Source organism: Acomys russatus, chromosome 9 (genome assembly GCF_903995435.1).
Source record: "Acomys russatus chromosome 9, mAcoRus1.1, whole genome shotgun sequence".
NCBI classification, from domain to species: domain Eukaryota; kingdom Metazoa; phylum Chordata; class Mammalia; order Rodentia; family Muridae; genus Acomys; species Acomys russatus.
This window is the reverse complement of record NC_067145.1, coordinates 39,471,168-39,492,192: the sequence shown is the minus strand read 5'-3', so window position 1 is coordinate 39,492,192 and position 21,025 is coordinate 39,471,168. Positions and strand designations below refer to the sequence as shown.

The 21,025-nt window shown below is 45.8% G+C and overlaps 1 protein-coding gene across 1 annotated transcript in view; it reads right to left on the bottom strand.

Annotated features, from left to right (window-relative positions):
• Svil (supervillin) overlaps positions 1–21,025 on the bottom strand; it is a 136,430-nt gene that overhangs the window by 81,031 nt on the left and 34,374 nt on the right. The window contains exon 2 of the mRNA XM_051151171.1: positions 1,497–1,554. Within this exon, the coding sequence (XP_051007128.1) occupies positions 1,497–1,554 (58 nt within the window). The remainder of the gene's footprint in view (positions 1–1,496; positions 1,555–21,025) is intronic.

The following is a 21,025-nucleotide window of genomic DNA, read 5'->3' as shown; positions in this document are numbered from 1 at the left end:
ATCCTTGAATAAGTAAGGCCTCCCCCTGTCTTATCTTTCTTTTTATTTATCTATTTATTAGCTTTACTACAGTTAAGATAATCCACTAGGAAAAGGTTAGGGAATGAGCCCAAGGCGCCATTAAAACAAGCCATAGACATGGTTCTAATTCACTTTGTACTTAGATGTGCATGGAATACACCAGAGACTTCCCTGTGTAGTATAGGATCCACTGTCCGATTCCAACTGCACAGTCAGACAACTCAGAGTCACCATGTGAAGGAACGGACAGGAGCACCTGAGGGGAAGGGCAGCTGGCACAGGCGTTGCCTCCTCCTAGCACAGTGATGCACCAGTTGAGAGCCATCCCTGAGTGCGTTGGCGATGACTCTGCGCTTGATGTTGCCTGACTGTGTTGTGGGCAAAGGACCCAGTGCAGCTGCCTCGTGCGGCACACGCTTCGCTTTTATATCTTCTTACAGCAGCAATGGGCAACAGGGTCTGAGCACAGCAGGTACAATAGATTACTACCATAAAGCCCTGAGTGGAAGGAAACTGCACGTGCTGGGGAAAGAGAGGCGGCAAGACCAGACGACAAGAGCCCACAAGGACGTGGGTGGATGTAGACAAAGGAGGGAAGAAGAAAGGAAGATGGGTGGAAATAAAAAATAACAGGACGGACAAGGCTAAGCTTTTTCTTTAAATAAAAAGCTCCCTGATGCAAAGACTCAAAAGCTTAGAGGCAGGTGAGAGAACAAGAACACTAGTACCTCCTAAAATGACAATTACAAATGATATAAGCACACGTTCTAGTCCCCAGCTGGTTCCCAGTAACAGTCAGCCACTATTGCCGGAGAATACTGTTAAGTCAGCTTGTTTCACACATACATACATACGTACATACATGCATGCATACATACACATATAATGACATACACACTTATACACACGTACGTATATACAGACTGATATACACAGACACACATATACATACACATACACACACATGCATACACACATGCACACATACACACCATACCTCACACAAATGCACACACATACACACATACATACATACACACATACACACATACACATATACCATACTACACACATACACATGTACATACAAATACATACACGTGCAAACACATGTACTTAGGAATTTGCAATTGAACTCAGTACTTTGAACAGGCTAAGTAGAAACTGTATTACCGAGTCATGCTATCAGCTCACATAGATGTGTGCGTATATGTGTGTGCGTGCATAGATGTGTATTAATGTGTATATAACTAAATAACACCCGAGGAAAAACATACTGCCAAATAAACTCATGGGTTAGAAATCTAAGCGCATGGGCATGCAGTTCACTGGAAAGCATTTGCCTACGATGTGTAAGGCCCCAAGTTCGAGTCCTATCCCCAGCTCTGAGGAAAGAAGGCAGGATTTAAGGGATCATCTTAAAAGTCATCACACATCTCCAAAACGTACAAGTCTTTGAACACAGGTAGCATTACCTTGCAGCTTTTCTTTGATGTGGGAATCCAAGGAAGCCTAAATGTGTCTTGTTGAAATCTAAGGGAAAAGAAATAACACAGTGTGAAAATAGTTGCATGGTCACGTAAGACATTCCAGTAGGAGAAAATGACATTAGTAACCAAATAACAGAACTGACACCGTCTGAGAAACCTAGCACAAAAATCTCACACACAAAGCTCTAGTTTGCTTTTGTCTCTTCTCAGAAGGCCTCTGCACAGCTCACAGGTTAAACAAACATTCTGGCACCCTTCCAAGCCATTTCAATTGTTCTGGCAAAAAGAATAACTTGAAACAATGAAATACCAAGTAACAGTTGTATACTGAGAAGGGAAGAAAGGGAAAAAAATGAACTGATTTGGGTCAAGAGCGCCAGAGATAATGATATAGTCCCCTGGTAGATTTGAGATCCCTTTAAGAAGGTAGGGAGGTGGGAGGGGCATGGAAGAGCAAGGAGTACCTCAGCCGTGTCTCTCCTGCCTTGCTAAAGTCTAAACAACACCACGTGTGCATAGCGTGTGGGTATGCTTGTGCCGTGGTGTGAAAGGGGAGGTCGAAGGACCACTTACAGTAGTCAGTTCTCTCTATCACTTACACCCTTGGATTCGAACTCAAGTCATGGAACTTGGCAGCAAGTGCTGCCTGCTGAGCCATCCAGCTGGACAAGACTCATCTATTTCTGAAGAGAGGATATATGGTGTAAAGACAGCTGGTAACAATTCCACGTAGGAAAATCACACATCCAGGGTGAACGTGTTAATGAAAACCAGGCAGAGACAGGATTTATAACTGCTCTCACAGCCAGCAATCTGCTTTGCAGCTTTAAGCCCAGTGACCAAACACAAGCAGACCCTCGGCAGAAACTCCTTCCTCCGAGGAAGGGCCTTCATGGTTTACTATTTAGGATCAGACATCAAGGCGGAAAACATACAAGATATAGAGATGCCAACACTTCTTTATCCATCACAACCCACTTCAGGTCCTAGAAGTTAGAAGTTAGAACCATCAGGAAGGTGTAGGAAAATGAAGTGTCTAAAGCCAATTAGACACCCAGGCTTTTATTCCAAGCCCACAGCACCCCGTCATAACTATCTGAAGAAAGACAATTCTGATGAAAAAGCTATCAAATTCTCTAAGAGGAAGTTTTAGTCTGGTCCCAACAGAGCAGATGTGCTATGAAATATTCAGCGTAAGTAACGGCTGGTTTTCAAATTGGCATTTAAAATACCTGCATCAGCTCACTTCTGTTCCGACATTTCAATCACTATGTAACAGTGCTACAGCAATCAGATGGGAAACACTTCTCTTTCTCTGTAGCTAGAAAGGAAGCTATTGAGAAGACAGTGTTTTCTCCAAAATGTCTCACATGAAGAGGTAAGAAAAAGAGACTCACCCATCACTGCCTGCTAGATGTAAGTCCGTACTTACGACATGCAGTTTCAGAAAACATTTTAGGTACCAGTCAGCACATCCAGAGTTTAATCCAAAGTTTGGAACTTAATTAGCAACTTTTGCTGTATAAAAGCTTTCGTGGTTTAGCGATAGGAAGATAAAAGACATTTTCAGCAATTACAAGCTGCAGTTAGGAGCTCTGACAGCTAAAGCATCAGACAGGCGCAGGAGGAGCTGGGTGCTGGAGAATACTGGGTCCCACAGCAAAGACATTGGAAAATGGGTACAGAAATGCATTTTCCACATTTCCTCTACCTTACCTTGTTTCTCAGAAAACCTGAAGGCTCCCAGGCAGCTGGAAAGCCCTGGGCTTCTGAACATGGCTGCACACAGAAGGCTGAGCTCCACCAGCTTGATCTGACAGCTAATTCCCAACTAGGAATGGCCTTGAGCCCAGCTAAGCAAAACTGGGTTGCGAATTTCCAGAGTGCAGGGCTAGCGTGAGCCACCAGGCACTCGTGTCTTGAAGCTTGCAGTGAACACAAAGCAAAAGGCTGCAACAAATCAAACCCCTCCAACAGCTCACGAGCAGAAATCAGAGCTGGAATCTGCTGCTGCAGACAGGCTTCCAGTGAGGGGCATTTTGGATTATGCCCCAACAAGGCTGAGGGGTATCACAGAGAACGCTTGGCCCAAGAAGACAAAGCTGAGACCTAACTATAGTGCCAGTGTTGAAAAGAACACTCCCCCACTTTTCCTAAAAACAAATAGCCCCCAAAGAAGAGAACCCCACAGAGGGACTCAATTGGGGTGTGGTGAGGTGCCTAAGTGTTCCCAGGCTGCCCCAAGCTTGGCTTGGGCTGAGTTAAATAAAATATTTCACTTAACTAGGAGCCAAAAATTCATACTTAAGAGTTAAGATTTATAAGCAACATATGAGCAAAACTGTGGAAAAAGGAAAGACAGATATTACCAGGAGAGTCAAACATTTTAATTTGAGACAGAAGCCATTAAGCTTTAGCAATAAGCTGCTGCCCGCTCTGGCTCTGTTCCAACTGCAGCTTGTAACTGGTGGGCGGCTCAAGTCCGGACCATGAATTCGGGAGAACAATCAACAATCATTAGAAATGGGTTGTTTCCTCCCTGCAAAGGGTCTTTAAAGAAACTCACAGGAAACAGGGCTGTAGAGATAGAGTCATGGGTTAGTGTGAAGATATCCCAGCATCAATTATTTGTCCCAACTCTATGCTGTGGCAGGGACCCTGAGTTTGTCTGTCTTTCACTCTTTGCCCCTGAACATTTATTTGTATCTAACCAGCACATCGTAGGCCTGCAGTGATTATTTGCAGAAGGACCATGTGAAATGATGGAATGGCCTTTCCTGAAAGTTACAAATATATTTCGCACTTCAGAGCCTCCCATAAAACCAGATCAGCTTAGAAACAGGTACAGTCCAGCTGAAAATGAAGGACCAGTGGGTGGACAGATGGATGGAAGGATGGAAAGAGGAGGTTGTTACTCTTTGAAACTAAAGTGTACTCTGACTCTCCTGTATAGGAGCACCTGCCTGCTGGCTGGTGCCGCTGTCTGTGGAGGTTATAGGATGTGGAAGGAAGGAAAGAAGCACAGCTGGCAGAGGTGGGTCAGTGAGACAGGCCTGTGGGGGTCACTGCCCCAGCTCTCTGCCTCCCAATGCACTGAGTTATGAGGAGCCTCAGCTACAGAAGCCATGGCAATGGACCCCATTGCGCTTTCCCACCAAGACAAAGTGGACACTCCAGCCATGAGCCTTTCTCCCTTAAGTCGCTTCTGCCCAGCATTTTACCACTACGACAAGAGGAACTAAGACAGTGTGAGCTGTAGAACACCAGTGACATGAGGCCTTTTGGGGTTTCAGTACATGCTCAGTTACCTTTTGTAAGCCAGGAAGAGGTAGGACAGGGTTGTTAAAAGCAAAACCCATGAAGGAGCACTGTACGTACAGTCAACTATGGGGGAAACCGCTGAAAGTTCACGGTCTGGAAGGGAATGGATTTCACATTCGCTCAGCAGAGTGTGGGAACTGATGCCCAGAACAAAACAGAAAGGGTTGGAAGAATTACTAGAAATGGTGGCCTTGTCTATCATCCCTGATACAGAGCAGACAGACTTCATGGGAGAAAGAGAAACAAAAAGTTATTTATGAAAAAAATGGATAAAAACTTCAATCTACTGCTATGTGTAAGAAACCAAATGAGATAAAACAAAACAAACAAAAACAAAAACAAAAAAACAAAACCTATATTTCATGTCAAAGCAAAGCACCCATAGCTGGGCACAATGGCACACACCTGTAATCCCAGCACATGGGAAGGCAGAGGCAGGTGAGTTCAAAGCCAACCTGGTCTACAATGTGAATACAGGACAGCCAAGACTACACAGAGAAACCCTATCTCAAAAAACAAAAACAAACAAACAAACAAACAAAAATAGAAAAGAAAGGAAAAAGTAAGCAAGCTAGCATCCATGAGAGGCTGGGGAGATGGAAGGAAGGAAGGAAGGAAGGAAGGAAGGAAGGAAGGAAGGATGGACCTATGAGAGTAGGGGGAGATGGTTCCGTGGGTAAGGATACTTGCTGTGAGAGAGGAGAAAGGACAGAGGTGTTAGCTCCCTAGACAACTAACAGCACAGCTCACTGCTGTACCTCAGACTACAGGGGCCATTGCAATACAAGAGACAGCTGTCCTTGTAGAGATGCCTCTTGTGGAGGAAAATGGCAACAAGGCCAGACACGAAGAAGCCAAGCAACTACTAAGTGGTACGTGGCCCTCGGTTTTGTGATGACGTCAAGGTCTATATCCATTATGCCCTCATTTCCATGTTTAGTGCTTGCCTATGGGACCCACTTTGTCCTCCCAAAGCCCGCCAGGGAAGAGCTATGCTATGACGTATACAGGTAAGCGCCATGACTCCATTTACAGCTGAGAAAGTCGAGATGGATGATGTGGAGACATTTCCTGGGAAGATAGGAAGCTATTCACTGCAGTGAGTGAGAACACGGGCAGCCTGAAGAGAATACTGCCTCCAAGTGCACCATGGTGTATCAGTGGGTTCACTGGGCTCCTGTACAGGGAGCACGAGTGAGGGGTTAACCACAGGACGTGGGTGACACCCAGGCAGCAGCAGTACCTGGGCGAATCTCAGGGCCTTATCTACCAAAGAATCCCCCAGCCAACCGTTCATCTGTTAACATAAGGCAGAGAGGGGCTGTGTGGGTCCTCATAAGGGAGTGTTAACAGGCGTGGTATATTCTCAGAGTCTCCTTCAAAATGACAGTGGTTATGTCCAAATGCAGAGAAACTAAATACGTAACAGATATAATATTATAGACATACCCATAGATGGGCTACTTAGAAAATGTCCTTCCTTCATTTTTGCCTTCTCCTTTCCCTCCCTCCTGTCCTTCCTCCCTTTCCTCTGAGGCAGGGTCTCAGGTATCTCAGGCTGGCCTCAGACTCACTCAGTAGCCAAAGGCTGAACTTGAACCCCCGAGCCTTCCTTCTCCACCTCCAGAGCGCTGAGGTTACAGGCAGGTGCCACAGGTATGTCTAATTTTACAACACTTGGGTATCAACTGAGATACGTGCTCAGCCCTGAAAATGTCTTTCTAAAAGCCAAATTCTCTGGCAAGCCTACAGAAAGTAAGAGTACGGAATGACAGTGAGGTCAGAACCAGGAGAGGGTGGATGTAGCCTCGCTCTCAACTTCACATGGTAACTATTCATATACATTATGGGGACTTGGTGCACATTTGCTTTTGGGATGCTGCCCCGCACCTCCCAATGAAGGTGAAAGCACGTCCATCATTCTAGAAAACTGAGCTGAACGCAAATGGACAATGCAGAATGGAATGGAGCCGCTGTCTAGGTACACACTACTGTGAGCTAGCGACAATTTCTAAAATCAAGATGTGCCACAGAAATGATTTTACCAAAAGCTCACATACGCTTCTGAAAATGATGGCCGGCTTGAAATTCCAAGGCTGAAGACAGCGCTTTACTGCCTCGCAAAGGCGTATGCTGTAGGCCAGAATGACGATAAATGGTCTCTGGTTCTTTGGTGGTGCTTAATCTGAGTGAGTGAAGGAGGGAGGGAGTCCCACCGGTGGGAGCCTGTTCAGGCTCTCTCACTTCCCTTTTATCACATACGAGTTCTCCACGCCTTTCACATTCCTCATTTGAGTCTAGTTTTCCCACTATGTGTTTCCTGAAATGCTCTGTGGATTCTGTTTCATAGTAATACTCTGGACAAGCTGCAAATAAAACGTTACCTTCCACAATGACGTAAGGTAATGTAAAACAGGCTGTGTGTGTGTGCATGCATGAAAGGGCAGAAACACTTTCAACAATAAGATATATTACAACTCGCAGCTACCTCTTTATCAGATGTGTTGAAAGAAAACCATGCCAGCCAATTTTTTTTTTTAACAGAGAATTCCCTTTTCAAGGCAAACGCTTACTGAAATCTTCTTAAAGTGTTACTAGTGCCTTTGAAATAAAAATTCAAATGAATAGTGTCAACAATTGCCACAAAAATTAATCACATAGATTTCGGGTGGAATTGGGGCGGGGGGAGAGAAGTTCATTCCCCTCAGCAAATGGATAAGAGATTCCCTGAGTAAAAGTGGGAAAACAACAGGAGGTCCATGTTTCAAAAGCGCCCTGAGAGTGAGGGTGCATCTCACCAGTGCATGTACCTGCCCAGCACGCACAAGGCCCTCAGGAGGCTTGACTGGAGGTATCACAACATGAACGGCAAACACGGCAATATGCATATAATGAAACACTGTCCATCCTTCAGAGGAAGGGCGTTTTGAGTGAAAACAAGGCCATTACATTGACTGAAATGAACCAGCCCAACATTTCATGGCACCCTTTATCTGAGGTCCCTACAAGAGTCAAACACAAAATCAGGGAGGGAAGAGGTCCAGGAAGAGGAGGCGATGTGCCAGGCATGTCCAGAGTGTCTGGGAGCAACACTAAGAACACATGTGACCTGTGAGAAGCATCAACCGACGAAGGCCACCAAAGGCCCAGTATTTATTGTGCAGAATATGAAACCCTGCAGAGGTAGCATGCAGCAGGAGTGCTGACACCATCTCAATCACCAAGGGAGGTAGAGGAAAGTTCCTTCCTCCCAACACCCACCCCTCAATACTGACTACTTGATGGCTTTTACATGAACAGATGCAAGGAAACACCAAATTGCCAGGAGGGCTTTTATGAGTCTCCCAGTGCAGAAGGTTCACACAATATCTGATGGATCACAGATGTTCTAGAACTATGGGAAAATGTGTGGAGGGAGCTTTGACTATCCAGAGGCTGTCAAGGCTTTCTATTGGTGTCATTAATTGGTACCCAATATGCACCCCTGGCTCCCAGGACGTTTGCTAACTGTGGAGGAATGCTAGTGAAAGAGGAATGCTCCTAATACCTTTGTCCAGGTGTCATTGCCACCAGGAAGGCAGATCAGGTGCCCAAGGTTAGACTATACAGTAAAATGGAAGAGCTAGTACCTGTTGGGTTGAAATGCCTAGATGTGTTTATACCAATGGTGCCTGGCATATACGATGTCAAGCTTGAGTGGCCCCCTAAGGCACATACTTTTAAGCATGAAAGCCTCCCTGGCCCAGTGGGCCTACAGCAGGCCCCAAAGTTGAAACCGTAGTGTAAAAGCTATGTGATGCGCAGTTCAGCGGGTTAGACTGGGATGCTTCCTGGACAAAGTGCTGGTGAGTGAGTTTATCTGCAGGGGGGGAGGTGTGAACGTGGGAGCAAAGGTGTGAATGGGTCCTGTGAACACTAGGATGTGGGAAGGGAGGCTATGTGCAGTCTCTGATAAACCAGAGCCATCTTTGGGTTCAGCAGAAAAACCAAAACCAAAACCAAAAAAAAAAAAAAACCAACGAAGTCCAGAATCTCATGATATGTTGGCACTGAGCTAAAATATAGCATGCTGTTTTTTGGACGGACACGGAGAAAATATCTAGGAATGGATGTTGTAACCCAATATTTCTTCATATGTGGGTGTCAAGGCCTATAGACAGTGAGATAGATATATAAAAATTATGTATCTATCATCCATCATCCATCTATCTATCATCTATCATCCATCTATAATCTATCCATCTATCTATCCACCCATCACCCATCTCTCCTCTCCCTTCATTTCTTTCTTACCTCGTTGATCATATTCTTCTCTCTCCCCACCCCCCTCATCTTCTACAGGTCTTCCACAGGTATTGACAACCCCATCATCTTGATTTCCATGTCCACATATAACCCAATAGTCATCGTATCACTGGCTGCCTGAGGCTCATGCAACAAAGGGTTGCTCAGGATGTACAGAGGCTTAAGTGCCGAGCGATTAAGGTGTGAACTGGAAGCTGGTGTCCCATTATCGGCAGAACTTTTCCAGTGGGCAACTCATCCCAGTTGGGATATGGCTCAGTGGGAGAGAGAGCTTGCTCAGCATGTGTGAGGTCTGGTTTCAATGCCCAGAGCTGCTTTATTCTTACACCCAGTGATGTCTCCTGCAGTATACAGTCAGCTCTCCATACCCTGGACCAAAACTGTAGTTAAGTCTATGATGACATCTGTGCTAAACACCTCCAGACCCTTTTGTCATTACTACCTATGCTGGCTAATCTTATGTCAACTTGGCACAAGCTAGAGTTATCTGAAAGGAGGGAACTTCAATTGAGAAAATGCCTCTGTAAGATCTGGCTATAAGGCATTTTCTTAGTTAATGATCAACAAGGGAGGGCCCAGCCCATTGTGGGTGGGGTCATCCCTGGGCTGATGCTCCTGGGTTGTAAAAGAAAGCAGGCTAAGCAAGCCAGGAGGAACAAGCCAGTAAGCAGTACTCCTCCCTCCAGCAGCTCCTGCCTCTAGGATTCTGCTCTGCTTGAGTCCCTGCCCTGATGTCCTTCAGTGATGTGTAAGTGTAAGCCAGGTAAACACTTTCCTCGTTTTATCATCATCATCATCATCATTTGTAGGCTCAATTTTCTTAACAATTATGCTTGACTATGAACTTATTAAACGAACTTACCTCCCTTACAACCTGACTAGCCTATACAAGAGGGAAGGGAGATTAAGGAAAACAAGAATGAAACCTGATGTCATCTCCTAGGAACGATTCTCCTGGTGTAGTCAGCAGGACCTCAGCAAACCAGCAATCCCACCAGAGTTGCTGCTGGAACCTGGAGCAACCGGAACCTGAAGCCTCAGCTGGAGTCCAAAGCCTTGAAACTTTCCCTGGAGCAGTTCTCTCTAGGAGCGTCTCAAAGTGCTGGGATGAACAGCCCAAAACCAAGTCCAAACAGAAAGCTCTGCCTCCTGTTTTTTTGGCTCATATATATATGTATCCTCTCAGTCTGTTCAAGGATGTTTTTCAGCTGGTCACAACCAAGTCCCCTACGAAGTGATTTTACTTCTAAGTGGGAAAACATCCTGTTTTCTCACATCTAAGTGGTAAACATCCTGCTCTCTTCCCCATCCCACGCTTGGGATCAAAACAAAAACAGGTTTATCTCTCCCACAATCATCATCACCATCACTGTTGTCATCATCTTCATCGTGTGTGTGTGTTTGTGTGTGTGTGTGTGTGTGTGTGTGTGTGTGTGTGTGTGTGTGTGAGCTCATGTGCCAAGACAAATTGTGCAGAGCTTAGAGGACAACTTTGTGGAGTCAGGTCTCTGTGTCCACCTTTATGGGAGTTTCAAGAGTAGCCACCTCCTTGTCCCTTCCACATCTGTCCTTCATGCTTGAGGTCCTAGGTTTTTATGGCCTCGCCCCCCCCCCCACCCACTTCCCCCAAAGGGAGACAAACATTTCTGGTGAAGGCCACAGAGTGAATCAGAACAAGCTGCATAGTAGAAAACAGGACGAACCCCTTTACCCTCTGAGAAGTCCCTTCCACAGACTTACTTTCTAACCACACCATACATAAAGCATGTCTGCCAAGGAGCACACATATTCCTGTCATTGCTGAGTACTAAAATTAACTGAGCAGTACTAGGCCATGTCTCCAGAGCGTGAGCTCTCCAGCTCCTCACAGAATATGAGTGTGCTGCAGCAGGCACTGCCAGCCTGTCCTCAGACACCAGCCTCCTGGGACTGCCTAATAAGGTCATCTGCAAATTGACTGGCTGGCTTATAGGTCACCCACTGTTTACCCTGCAAACTGGGCTGGCAGGCAGAGCAGGAGCCTACCTTTAGCAGACAAAGAGTTACCCTTTGCCAAAACCTCTAACAGGGCTGCACTGAGATCCACTAACATAATGGAGACTCTGCCCGGCAGAGAGGCCAGACTATTGATGGGGTCTACTTCAACAGGTTGAAGTGAAGGTACCTTCTACAGTGGCCCGGAGCAATTAAAACGAAACTTCCTTTTCTCTCTGACTTCTCCTAGCCTTTTGAAGGTTCACCAGAGAACTCTCAAAAGCCAATCTTCAGAAGAACTATACAAGGAAAAGAGGAAAAGAAGCAGGGATGTGCATGTGCGGTGCTGCACAGGCGTCCTCTAGCATCCAGCTATCTGCCCTTTGCTCTTAGGGGGGCATTCCACTCTCACCAGGATGCATACAACCTCCCCAAAGCTTTAAACATCAGCTTCTAAACTTTCATCAGGGTCTGGGAGGAGAGTTGAAACTGGGAAGGGCAGGTCAAGGAGATAGAAACTATCCAGGGACCGAATTCAAGGGAACTGTAATTCGAGTCCCACAGGTCCACTGTGCGGCCAAACCCCCACAGCCTCATTGTTGCACTCTTCCTTCTATTCCTGATGTGTCCAAGGGGGGGCAGTTTGGCACCAACGTGTCATTCCTACAGTTTCTTAGTGACTCGAGAGTTGACATATAGCAGGCATTCTACGTTTCTGTAGGGAATAGTTTGTGGGGCTTGAGACAATAACTATGAAAAAGAAAAAGGTCAAAAAGGGGTGTAAAGGTCAAGTCAGCTTCTAGGTTTCCTTAATCTAGGGTTTAGTCAAACAGTTCCCTTAGGGGATTCGGTGGTAGAGGTGACTGGAAATTTCTGCCTAGGAGATTTCAATTTCACCCAAGCTCAGTTCCTGAGCACTGCAGAGCGCCAGTGCAGAGCATGGCTGTCAAGAGCTCAGCCATCCCTCTCAGTCTCCAGACTTCAGAAGCTCACACCCTTGACCCTGGGGGCATCTGCTTTGGCTTTTCTAGATTAGGCAAACCAGGCACTGATCGAGTCTCCCAACGGGTGTGTGTGTGAGCGGTTCACTTAGTGAATTCCATTGCCTGGGTAAAGCCAGGAAAGTAAACACCAGCTTGGACATGCCTTAGCATTTAAATTTCCACATTAAAAAAGATGGAGCTGCCGGGCGTGGTGGCACACGCCTTTAATCCCAGCACTTGGGAGGCAGAGGCAGGCAGATCGCTGTGAGTTCGAGGCCAGCCTGCTCTACAAAGTGAGTCCAGGACAGCCAAAGCTACACAGAAAAACCCTGTCTCAAAAAAAAAAAAAAAAAAAAAAAAAAAAAAAAAAAAAAGATGGAGCTACGTGGTTTAAGAGAAAGCCACTTCTTCCTATATTCTACCTCTCAGTGGATACCTGGTGTTCTAAACTACCCACAACATTACTCGAGTTTGCCTCCCCTCCCATAAGAGTAAATCCAACTGACCTGCCAATCCCCCAGCCAGGGTTCCACCCCAGGAAAACCAACTCACTTGAAGCAACATCAAGGAGATGGGAGGAATAACCGTCCCTCAAATAAGGCATGCTCCAGACTGAAGAGTGCAGGGCTCTCCTCGTGGAGCACGTTGGCTTGCCCAGTTTTAGCACAGCTATTCCTTTTCTTTCAGATACTGGCCAAAGCCTGGGTATGCGTCCCCTGACACACTGGACTTGCACGCTGTGTCTCTGAAGCTCTCTGCTTGCACCCCACCTTCCACTATGTGTTACTGAGCTTGCCTGCTTTCTCAGACTTTTACTCAAGGCATGGCTTGCTCTTTCACTTCTTCATCTCCCTTCTCCCATGAACCATTGAGGTTGATTATCCAGTGGTTGTTGTTGTTGTTTTTTCCATCAAACTATAATAAAACTCTCTCTGGGCTTCTTTTTGAATCTGTTTCTAAACTCTTTTTATTAGCGAGATGAAGAACCCAAGAAGGGAAACTCTAATTTCTCTGGTGACAGTCTGGGAATGGGCGTGGAGTTGCTCAAAGGTCCATGTTTAACACCCCCAAACCACTGGCTGGCTTCTGTGATTGCTTGAGTCCCAAGTAGTTATTTCCTTAAGGGTGAGGTACCATGAAAGCACTGAGTGTCCCCTTCCTCAAGGCCAGCTTTGCTGGATTCCCATACAGCACTTGTACCAGGTGCCGGAGAGTTTATCTTCTGCTTTAGATTTTGGGCCCAAGCTCTGCCAACCAAGCCACCTCAGAGATAGCTGGGGTCCCAGGAGGACCAGGGTCTACCCAGCCATCTACTCATGTCCCAAAGTCAGAACTCAGCATCTCTAAAGTAAAGAGAACAGCAGAGAATTCATGGATGCCTAGCAGAGCCTGGTGGTGCAGACCTTCCACTCCAGCCCCTTGGGAGGCTGGGGTGGGATTTCGAGGATTGCTGGGCTGCAGAGCAAGTTTAAGACCAGCCTGGGAACTCTCTTTCAAAATAAAAAGTAAAAACAAAAACAAAAACTGGGGCTGAAGAGATGGCTCAGAGGTTAAGAGCACTGGCTGCTCTTCCCAAGGTTCTGAGTTCAATTCTCAGCAACCACATGGGTGGCTCACAACCATCTATAATGAGATCTGGTGGCCTCTTCTGGCCTGCAGTGCACAGGCAGGCAGAACACTATATGTGTAATAAATAAATCTTCAAAAACAAACAAACAAACAAACCTACCTAAAAACAGGAATGGAATACACACACACACACACACACACACACACACACACACACACACACACACACACACTAGTAGTAGAGCACTTGCCTAGCCCCTTCAAGGCTCTGGGTTCAGTCCCCAGTAGCAAATAAAAATAAAAATAGAGCTAATAAACTGGATGGCCCAATGTGTTCAAGTGCTACAAAACCACAAGGATGTGATTCTAGGCCCCCAGCGACAAGGTCACATATCCTGCCCTGAACCCCAGTGCCATGGAGAGCAGATGCAGGGGGATCACTGGGGCACTTGGGGCAGCCAGCTTCGTCCAAACAGTGAGCTCCAGATTTGGTAAGAAAGCCTATCCAAGCAGAATAAAGTGCAGAGGGACAGAGCGGTACATTAGATGTCCTCGTCTGGCCTCCATATGTGTGAACATTGGTGTCTGCACACATATATATGCACACATTCCATGTATGTATGTATGTATGTATGTATGTATGTATATGCATGTGCCACAATCACTACACACTAAATAAAACCAGCACTATATACAAAACTATTACTGATTTTATCCTAACTTATTATAACACTAATAAATACTTTTCTGAAGTCCCTCTGCCTTTGTCCTTAACAATAAAGACATTGTCATTCCCCATGCCCCCCTCCCCAACCCCTATAGACTCGAGGCATTGAAATAAGCTCCCAGACAGCCACCTATTCATACACCTGGTTGTGCCAGGCTCGCACCTGGTACTGGGGTTGCAGGTGTGGGTTCAGTCGCTGTCTGTACATCAGGATGATACACTTTGCCCCATGTTGAAACTACACAGAGCAAGGGGCTCTGTAGGACCTCCTCCTGTCCTTAGGAGAAAAGGTGTTTCTCCATCTTAACGCGTGCACTTTGTCTTGTGACTTTAGAGCAAGTATGCTGTTTATTAGGTGGTAGGAAGTGTTCTTAAAGACTAAATTAGGCCTCAGTGTACACTTGCCTAGAATGTACAGAGCTCTGGGCTTGATCTCTAACAGACACACATGCACGCACTCATGCAAGCACATAGCCAACTCATTGTTTGCTCTCTATTTATAAGACACATTATTTTTAAACACATTATCAAGCTATTTTCATGGATTTATTTTTAACTGAGACACATGTTCATCCTGTGCTAAGTTTAAAATATACTGATGCAGTTCTAAGATTTCTCCTGCAGCACTAAGTTAACTCAGACCCCTTAGATGGAGATCAGACAATCAGCTAAAAGCACTAGCTTTGCTTTGGGAAAGAATTCCTTAAAAAAACAAACAGACAAAAACCAAAAAAACCAAACAACCAAACAAAAGAAACCAAACAAACATTCCATCACTGCACTATGCTGACCCCTAGTGGTGGGAGGAAATTGGTGCATTTTGTTGTTTCTTTTTTTTTTGTTTTAATTTTCCAAAGTTAATTGGACAAATCATAACAAATCTGTGAAGACATTTTTTTGTTTAAAACAGTCTGGCTACCTCCAAGATATGTACAAAATTAAAAGTTAGGAAATCTGCTCCATCACTTATTCAACAAATATTTTCAGTGCACTCTTTTTTTTTTTTTTTTTTTTTTTTTTTATGGTTTTTTGAGACAGGGTTTCTCTGTGTAGCCTTGACTGTCCCAGACTCACTTTGTAGACCAGGCTGGCCTCGAACTCACAGCGATCCGCCTGCCTCTGCCTCCCGAGTGCTGGGATTAAAGGCGTGCGCCACCACGCCCGGCTCAGTGCACTCTTTCACATGTCTTCAGTTGTGACACAGGGACCTGGTTCCAGCAATAGGCTCATATATCTAGTGTCCAATATGCTGTCCAGCATACCTGCAGGCCTTGTGTTCACATGTATGTGCAATGGATTTTGTGTAGGAGAACCACCGAACACTGTGACTTCGAAGGAGTGGCTTCTTTCTTCAACACCCCGCATTCTTCCATGATTTCTCTCCCCACCCTCATCTAGCGTCTTTTGTGCTGAGGGATCCAACTGCAGTCCTAACCAAGAGGTTTTCTCGCCAGCCAAGTAAAGGGGTGTTGCCATGTTTAACTGTCCATCATAAACTGAAACATTTAGAGTTATAAAAGTGAAAGCAGTCTCATAAAAAAGTAATAGGTCTCGCCGTAAGAACTGATGCACTGTACTACATGCTTTGTGTGTAAACATTACAACTGCATGAACACGGGATTTAAAGTCTCATGGGAGTGGGAACGGTGACACCCAACTATAGGGCACTGACTTCGTCTTGTTGCTCAGAATCTTTTTAATGGCAGAATGGTTTTAACGGCAGAACGGTTTTAAGGGCAGTATGAGAATGTTAATGAGCCTGCATGTGAGTCCTCATGAGATGCAGATATTTAACTACTACATAAGACAGCAGAGAGGGTTTCCACACGAGGCCGTGTGGTGTCTCCAGCACGCTTTGGTTACCTGTGTGAACCCACAGGCTCTGGTGAGTGCTGGAGTGGGGCGCATCTGGCTGGCATTGTGGCTGGGCCTTTATACTGAACCTAGAACTTACTTGTAATTTCACGGCATGTTAAAAGATGTCTCTAAGACACTACAGTTTTTAAGTGTTTATGTGAAACATGCACATTCCATTTGTCAACACATTACCTATTTTCAAGTAAAATAAAGTAATTTCAATATATGACTAGAAGTCAGGGAATTAGGTATCTCATAAAAGCCGAATATGGCACAGGCCTTTAATCCTAGCCCTCGGAAGGCAGAAACATTTAGATCTCTGTGAGTTCAAGGCCATCCAGGTCTACATAGTCAATGTCCCAAACCAGCACCAGTGACAGCTATGCAGTAAGATCCTGTCAAAAACAAAACAAAACAAAACAAAAAACCAGAAAACTGAATGCATATAAATTGACATTTCTGTTCAAAACGCCATCTCACCTTGGTGCTAAGACCTTTCAACTGACACTGGAGGCCCAATAACGGCTCTTCAACGAAAAAAGGGGCCCATGGTGAAAAACGCTCATGGCATGGAGGAGAGAGCGCTCACTCTGGAGACCTACTCTGTGACCCTTCACAAGTCTAAGAACGACCGGTCAGCACAAGTGTTAAAATGCAGTGAAGGGCTTTGTTAGGTGAAGTCCTCTGAGAGGAAAAACAAAAAACACGTGACCTTGAAGCAAAATTTGTGCAAATATTATGCCCTATGTCTCAACGAAGTTCAAATTATTCATCTAAATATAAGGCCTTGTTCACAGTCCACTGATTCCACACCACTTATTTATTTATTTATTTATTTAGGAGTGGAAAAAAAAAAGGGTGGAGACAGATTCAAATTCAGATCACTTTCTAAATATAAGAGAAAGGAATTCTCAGGTTCTCATTTACTGATCTGCTTAACAGTTTCACATAGAAGTTAAGGCTCAGTCCATTCAAGGTCACACAGGGAGTTATCAAACATGGTGATCAGGCGGTAGATGTTGCCAAGGCAACAGCTCTAATCACAGTACCGGACCTACCACCTTTTGATAGTTGCCATGTTGGTATTTACACAGTTAGAGGGCACTTGTGGGGCAAAAAGCTTCTATAATTACATATTAAATTATATTAAAGTCTTTGCATTATTTAAGAGGCTGCTAAGGGTAGAATTGAGACCCACTAGGGCACTCTCAAGACTAGCTTGGCTCTGCGAGGAAGGGGCAGGCTCCTGGCAGGGATAGCAAGGAGGGGACTCCTGCAGGATGGCTGCCGGATATCAGCCTCAGACCACCTTTTCTGTACTGTGGACCTTTTATGACTGCAGTCATGTCGTAAGGCCAACCATGTGATACAAGACAGGCCATGTGTCCCTCCTCTTGCACGGATGCTCTTCATCTGTGAGTGCCCTCCCATGCCCACTGTGTTCACCTGCATCTTGTCTTCCAAAAGTACACAGATTCTGACAATGCCACATGTTAGAGTAGTCATGTTGCTGGGAGGACGTGGGAGGCAGGGTGATGCCATCTAGAAAGCCACATGCAGCTCTCAGTCACCCAGCTAGAGGTTGCCAGTGCCTGCCTGCGTGATCCCATGTCCCATAATCTCATGATGGAAATAAAAATTCTCAGCCTCTGCTTTCTAGAGAATTTTTGTGCAGTAGATCTCAATCAAAACACAGCTGTACCCCACATATATAGCATACACTGTGCTTGTAATTGTTCACTTTATACTCAAGCTATAAAACATGGACACCAGAAAGTACTTCATTATTATTATTATTATTATTATTATTATTATTTTGGTTTTTCGAGGCAGGGTTTCTCTGTGTAGCCTTGGTCATCCTGGACTCACTTTGTAGACCAGGCTGGCCTTGAACTCATAGCGATCCGCCTGCCTCTGCCTCCCGAGTGCTGGGATTAAAGGCGTGCGCCACCACGCCCGGCTTCATAATTTATAAAGCGCCTAGTCAACATGGCTTCGTTGATTCCTGCAGGCCAGAAGTTCACTGTCATCGACTTCATCTCACAGATGAAAAAAATGGCGCCTCCAGGGAGGTTTATACATGGCTGATGACAAGAATGAAACCAGTGTCCTGAGGAGACACCTGTACAGCCCTGCTCCTGCCATATTAGTCACGCACAGTAGTCAACATATGGACGCAACCCAAGTGTTCAGCAAAGAGTTAACAAAATGCCTAAGTGCATGCATTCAAAGAAATAGTATTCAGCCTTAAAAAGAGGGAAAGACGGCAGGCAGGCTGGGTAGAGGGGTAAAGTGAGCATCATGAAAGTAAGGGGGGCTGGGTTCAGATCCCTAGGGCGCAGGTAAAGTCAGATGTGGTAGCACTCATCTATACTCCCAATACTCCTATGGCAGCATGGAAGGCACAGACAGGAGCATCTCCCAAAGCTCACGAGCCAGCTAGCCCTGAGTACACAGCAGTGAGCAAGGATGGAGGGCAAGGACTGACACCCAGTGTGGTCTACTGACGTCCACACCTGCACACCCCGTCATGTGTTTGCACACGCGCACACACTTTTTTTCCCCCCCTAGACAGGGTTTCTCTATGTTGCCCTGGCTATCCTGAAACTCATTCTATAGACTTGGCTGTCCTGGAACTCACAGAGATCCACCTGTTTCTGCCTCCCAAGTGCTGGGATTAAAGGCGTGTGCTGCTGCCACCGCTGCTGTCACCACCACCACCTACTTCTTTAAGAGGGTAACATACATGAAAATTGACAACATCATGCCAGGACTAACAAGCCAGACAAAAAGACAAAGACATCCTTACATACTAGAGACCTGAGGAGAATGGGAGTTGAAATGGGGTGACTACACACACGTGGAACAGGGAAACTGAAGTGTTTGTGTGGCAGGTGCAACAAGAGTTTTGGTTCTTCAAGATGAAAACGGTCCCACAGATGGGTGGTGTACTACATCACCTTACAATTGCATTAAATACCACTGACTTATATACATTTCACATATTTAAGATGGCGAATTTCCCATCAGATGGATATATTTTGTTACAGTATGAAAAACTGGGAACAAAACCCCAGGGGACTGTTGAGAGCTGCAGAAAACACAAAGGGTTAACAGGTTAATTCTGAGCTAAGGGGTGTGGGACTGAGAAAGGGCTGTGTGGTCCCTGACAGCTGCAGGTGAACTTTGGCCCCCTGGGTGAGAATCCATTGACAGAAGAGGCCCAACATGCAAAGGCAAGCATGCCTTCAAAACCTGTCTCTGCTGTCGGGGCCTCTGTAGGGAAGTGGAACACAGGCCAGCATGGTCCCCTGTTCTAGGGCAGTGCAATCACTAGTCCTGGGTGGGAAAGCCTAGCAGTGTATGTGGGGCCCAGCAAAGCAAGAGCCACCATGCTGTGACTAGCCTGCTTGCCTTTAGTCTAAACTGCTATCCTCAAGCCTTGCCAACAGAGGCCACCAACATGCTAGACTGGAGAAATGGCTCGGTGGATAAGAGTACTTGCTGCTCTCACAGAGGACCTGGGTTTAGATCCTAGCACCCATATTGGGTAGCAGCTCATATAGATGCCTGTACCTCCAGCTCCCGGGATCTGACGCCCTCTTCTGGTCTCTGTGGGTACCCACAGGCATGTGCACATACATATAATAAAATATATTCACACATGTAAATAAAAATAAAATGAATCTTAAAGGAAAAAAAAAAAAGGAGCATGAGAGTAAGAAAAGAGATTCTTCATGCATTCTTCGGGTGATAAATTTGGAACACAAGGGCATGCACTCAGGGAGCCTAGCCAAAGTTTAACAGAAACAGTGCTTTGCACAGCTGCCTCGGGGCACCTTTCTCAGCACACAACAGCCTCTCACCACTGTTTTCAGCAGCAGCCTCATAGATTTTTAATGGAGGAAAGGATTCGGGTAATCATTACCAGACAATATGTCGCCTTGTTTAGTGTTAGAAATATTTGATCGTGATGATTTGGCAAAGAAAAATGGTTTTCTATCACAGGAGCTCTTCATCCTGGCAGAAACTTGCCTGAGCAAGAAAGAAGGAGGACTGCGAGGACGGGTCCTCTGCACACACCCACACAACACCCAGTGACCTTCACAGGAACTCACAGACAATAGCCACGCTCTAAGTACAGGGCAAGGTCTAAGCACAGCTCTCCCCTACGGCCCTGGGGCTGGAGGCCACAGCCTCACACATGCTGTTAGGGGATCTGCCACTGAGCTACACCCACACAAAAGACCTTTGCTTCCCACCGCGTGCACTTTCTTGTTTATTCTTCAATCATTTGTTTCCAAATATGTTGTGATCCTCTAGGCAGAAGTAAGGAGAAAACCCACTCCCTAGAGCCTATCAGTCAAGATTTGGATGCCCAGCACCAATCATACACTAGGTGATATTGTCATCTCTGCACTGGCCGAGGCTTAGGCCTGGGAATTCCTGCTGCTTCTAACCTGAGGCAGTGACTGGTTCACATCTAGAATTAGATTCAACGCAAAATACTGACAGGGACCTCCTGATGGCTGCCTTTTCCATGTAATTTTATTCATATTAGTGTATGTGTGTCAGTCCCGGGGGAAAGCCACCATGTGGGGCCTGCGGGTGGAACGCAGGTGGCCAGGCTTGGCAGCGGGCCAGCTCATCTGCTGAGGCACCTCCTGGTCCAGGGGTGTTCTTTCTTTACAACCTCTTTTCCTGCCCCTGCCTCCCCATCACTGATGCACGTAGCTCATGTGCTAACTTGAAAGGCTCGCTTTTTTTTTTTTTTTTGG